Raw genomic sequence first — 4645 nt, 5'->3', positions numbered from 1 at the left:
TGTGGGGAGAGTGTGGTGGGTGGGGCTGTGGGGAGAGTGTGGTGGGTGGAGGTGTGGGGAGAGTGTGATGGGTGGGGGGTCTGGGGAGAGTGTGATGAGTGGAGGTGTGGGGAGAGTGTGATAGATGGGGGTCTGGGGAAAGTGTGATGGGTTGGGGGTTCTGGGGAGACTGATGCATGGGGGTGTGGGGACAGTGTGATGGGTGGAGGTGTGGGAGACTGTGATTGATGGGGGTGGTCCCGGGAGACTGGGATGGGTTGAAGTCTGAGGAGACTGTGATAGGTTGGGAGGCCCCAGGACAGGAGACTGATGGCAGGAGGAGGCCCAGGGGTCTGTGTGCAGTGGGCTCTGGGGAGCTCGCAGGCTGACCTCACTGCTGCTGCCTGCCTCCCTGTAGGAGCAAGCTCCTGTGGCTGCACAGCCTGCTGTCCTTCTTCTACTTCATCACCAACTTTGTGTTCATGGCTCATCACTGCCTGAGGTTTGCGCCCAGGAATAGCCAAAAGGTAAGTGGCCTACAAAGCTGCTCCCCATTGGGCCGACCACTTCCAGCCTTCAGAGAAGCCCTCAGAGGGTCCAGGGAGACTGTGATAGATGGGAAGGGGCGGTTTCACCTGAGCAGCGGCCAAGCTTCCTCCCTTCAGTCCTAGTAACAATCATCTGGCCCCCACCTCTCACCCTCCTCCACCTTCTCACCCTCCTCCACCTTCTCACCCTCCTCCACCCTCCTCCACCCTCTCACCCCCAATGAAACTTTCAGACTGGTTGGTAAATAGCTGCTGCCCAGGTACCTCCTATCCCTGCCCCTCTGCTGCCCCGCCCCTCCCCAGGGACTCTTGGACTTCCCACCATCCAAAAACTAAAGGATTAACAAGGCCCAGTGAGCCAGCGGGGGCCTCCATGCTAAGTGGTCAGGGCCCTGCTGAACTGCTGCTACTTAGTGTACCTGGCCCTGCCCACTCCTGCTAGGGCCATGCCTTGCCCTTCTGCAACCTCTCTGAGGTCAGAGACCCCCTGTGTATCCCCACCGTCTCAGTTTGGGTGACTCCATCCAAGCAGACCCTGAGACTTGGATTGAGTAGCACTTGTTTATGGGAGGTGATCCCAGGAAAGGCCAGTAAGGGAGTGAGGATACAAAGGCAACCAAAAAAAGGGAGCATAGAGGGGCAACTTACCACTGGAGGCAGCTAGAGCTTCATGATCTGGGAACTCTGGGAGTTGGTGTAGAACACATGCCCCAGAATTTTCCTGGAGGTGAGCAATCGGGGGTATTTTCCACCAGCTCCCTGTCCACCATTCATAGGGGGTTGCACTTGGGGGCTTTAACTCCTGCACTGCTTGCCCTGCACAAAAGTTGAACATGCCCCAAGGCCGGGAAAGAGCAGTCGCTGTGTTTGAAGCAGGCTTTGGTGTGCAGAGATGATTGACGGGGCCACAGGCAGGCACCATCCGGACCAGCACCCATGTTCTGGTGGGGAGGGGCAACAGCAGGGATGAGCATCCTTGGCTCCCGTCCTCAGCCTTTCAGTGGTTCAGTGGTGTGGAGTCAGCTCCTTCCAGGCCATCCATTCAAAAGGCCTGATTCACTTGAACCCACCCCAGAGTGCAAATCCACATTCCCTGAAAAGTAAACCCAAATGCTTCAGCCTGCCAGGCGTGGAGGCTTGGTCACCCTTGACCAGTCTGGGGTCTGCTACTTCAGCTTTCCTTATTGTTACCAGAAGCCTCTTTCAAGACCCCTGATTCTTGCAGTGCAGTTTACCAGACTGTCATCTTAACGGTGACGACCCAGGAAGATATTTCCCATTCACAGAATAAAATGTGAAGTTCGGGGGAAGCTTCCCTATCCTCTCCCCAGAGTCTTGTTTACTTCCCAGCTCCCCCGCCCAGTCTCACATGAGGGATTTCCCTAGCGATGTGAGGCTTTATGCTGGAGTAGTGGAAGCTACAGGGAGAGCAGAAATCACTGTGGGGTCGCTCGGGCAGCTCTTTCCAATCATGGAGCTCTGATCCTCCACCCCAGCCTGATGGCGGCTTCCAGCCCTTCCTCCCTTCACCACAGTGGTCTATGGCAGGGCACCCACAGCTGGGCACAGAGGAGAACAGAAGTGCAATTGACCAACCTCAGAGCTGCCTGGCTCAGCTGGGCCACTGTGGGCTAAGGAAGCTGGCACTGTTTTGGCCCACAGTGTCCCAGCTTGGCTTCGGCTTTCTTGGCTCTCTCAGCAAGGAGGCACTGGCATCAGCAGCCTGCTGTGGGCAGAAGGCCTGCTCCCAGGAGACTCCGGGCCACCAGAAGACTCAGGTATCTGGAATTCCTATGCAAGCACAGTCTTCTTTCTTCATTGATTATTCCCACCCAGGTCACAAGGACGCTAATGATCACCTATGTGCCCAAGGACATTGAAGACCCAGAAATCATCATTAAGCATTTTCAGTAAGTGGGTTGGGGGTGCTGAGGTGTGGATGGCTTCTTCCCCATAACCCCGTCTGGGTCCTCAAGTGGGTAGTGAGTTGGTGCAAGATGGTGGGACTGGGACACCCTGGGGTGGCTTTCCCAGCATCTGAAAAGCTTTTCAGAATGGGGAGGGCCACTGGAGCTGGTGCAGGGTTTCTGAAGTCAGGGACTTCCTGCATGGTATGGCTGTGATATGGGTGATGGGAATTTTCCTTTCTGCTGTTGCTCCAACTACTGGGCACAGGGAACCTTGGATCACAGCTATTTAGAGCAGATCATCTGGAGACATCTATTGTGACCCCAAGTTCCTAACCCCAAGGACACTGTTCACTGAGCTGATTCTCTCTTTGTGAATAGCTCTCTCCTGGGTTCCCCTTGGGTGGAGCTCTACCCTTTGGCCCTGTTCTGAGTTGTGTAGGAAGGATTTGACAGCTCTCAGATCACCAAGGTTCAAACCCTGAGGTTCAGCTTTAGGAGCAGAGATGGAGTCTCCCATCCAGGAACACCAGGCAGCTGAGCCCCCCAGCCCTGGGGGCCGACATGCTGGGCAGGGGCTTGGGGCAGCACATCCCCACCCCACAGGCCAGCTCAGCACCCATGTTTGTGGCTGCAGCGAGGCCTATCCAGGCAGTGTTGTGACCAGAGTCCACTTCTGCTACGACGTCAGGAACCTGATCGACTTGGACGATCAGAGGTGAGGCTGCAGCGGGGCCTTTCGGGGCCCGGGGTAGGGGTAAAAGGGGAGGATGGGGCTCTGCTGGTCCCTGACCTTCTCCCGTTGCCCACCACTGGCAGGCGCCACGCCATGCGGGGCCGGCTCTTCTACACAGCCAAGGCCAAAAAGACTGGGAAGGTGATGATCAGGATCCACCCCTGCGCCCGCCTGTGCTTCTGCAAGTGCTGGACCTGCTTCAAGGAGGTAACTGGCTTGAGCATCGGGAGCACAGCAAGGGAGCGGTGGGGTCCTGGGGCTCTAGGATCTGTGCCTTCACCCGTACTGTTGGGCCCCAGGCCCCACTCAGGTCTGCTCCAGTGCTCCCCACCCAGCTCCTCCCTCCCCATCCACCATGTCCTGCCTCTCTGTTGAGATGGGAGCCTTTCTGGAGGCCACTTTCAGAACAATGCAGGGAAGCTTGCTCTTGTCTCCTTTCTGGTCTTGGATGGGAGAATGAGAGAGAAGGACCAGAGAAAACACAGCAGGCTACACGAGGCTGCCAGGCCTCAGGCTCCCAAAGAGATAGGACAGAAACATTTGAAGGCAGCAGCCTGTCTTATCACCTGACCACTGTGGCTCAAAGAAGGCGTCAAGACTCAGACACCTGCTTCAGGACCACACCGAACTTCTGCCATCCCAGAAAAAGGATCACCCTCTCTTGTGGAAATGCGGCAAACACATTCTCTCACCTCTCTGGGGTCCACCCCAAGCCTGAAAGCCCCTGGGTATTCCTAGCTATGCCTCACTTTCCCCAGATCTAAGGGCAGCGGTGAAAGGCAGTCATCGCCTCTTCTTGTTCTAGAGGTGGGACTTTGGAGGCCAGCCAGGGTCCTGGGCTCCTTGAGGTGCTTCAAGGCCACCACAATCCAGGGAGGCTTGAGTGGGGAGGAACCTCGTGACCAGGGAGGCCTTCCTGGGGCTCTGGCCCCAGCCCTGAGGGCTGCCTGCCACCCCAGGTGGATGCAGAGCAGTATTACAGCGAGCTAGAGGAGCAGCTAACGGACGAGTTCAACGCTGAGCTCAACCGCGTGCCGCTCAAGCGCCTGGACCTGATCTTCGTCACCTTCCAGGACTCCAGGATGGCCAAGCGGTGAGCACCAGGCAGGCACCCTACTGAGCCCCAAGAACACCCCTGCTTCTCGGCACTCTCCTCCCTCTCCCCCTCCAGTTTCCCCTTCTGCCTCCCCTGGGCCCTCCATGCTCCTCACAGGCAGCTGCCCTCTGGCTCTCCAGTAGGATGAGATGGCCATACCTGCTTCTCCCACCTGCTGGGGCCCAGCCGGTCTTGAGGGGTGCCCAGGCCGGGGCTCCTCACTCCCTGTCCTTGCTTCAGCACAGTGGTGGCCCCAGAAGCCTTTGACCTCATGGTTCCTCTTCTGTCCTTGACAAGAATGACATCCTTTTTTCTTTTTCTTTCGTTCTTTTTTTTTTTTTTTTTTCACAAAACTTTGAATAGTACAAGTTGATGAGTT

The 4645-nt window shown here is 56.8% G+C and overlaps 1 protein-coding gene across 2 annotated transcripts in view; it reads left to right on the top strand.

Annotated features, from left to right (window-relative positions):
• The window catches only part of TMEM63C (transmembrane protein 63C), an 85952-nt gene that overhangs the window by 60964 nt on the left and 20343 nt on the right, over window positions 1-4645 (top strand). For both annotated transcript variants that reach the window (XM_011949513.1, XM_011949512.1), the window contains 5 exons: window positions 398-506; window positions 2364-2437; window positions 3072-3152; window positions 3254-3377; window positions 4130-4263. In XM_011949513.1, coding sequence (XP_011804903.1) covers window positions 398-506; window positions 2364-2437; window positions 3072-3152; window positions 3254-3377; window positions 4130-4263 — 522 coding nt within the window. The remainder of the gene's footprint in view (window positions 1-397; window positions 507-2363; window positions 2438-3071; window positions 3153-3253; window positions 3378-4129; window positions 4264-4645) is intronic.

This window comes from Colobus angolensis, unplaced genomic scaffold, assembly GCF_000951035.1.
Source record: "Colobus angolensis palliatus isolate OR3802 unplaced genomic scaffold, Cang.pa_1.0 Scaffold3, whole genome shotgun sequence".
In the NCBI taxonomy this organism is placed as follows: Eukaryota; Metazoa; Chordata; class Mammalia; order Primates; family Cercopithecidae; genus Colobus; species Colobus angolensis.
The sequence above is the reverse complement of the archived record's forward strand: the minus strand, read 5'-3'. Positions and strand labels throughout refer to the sequence as shown.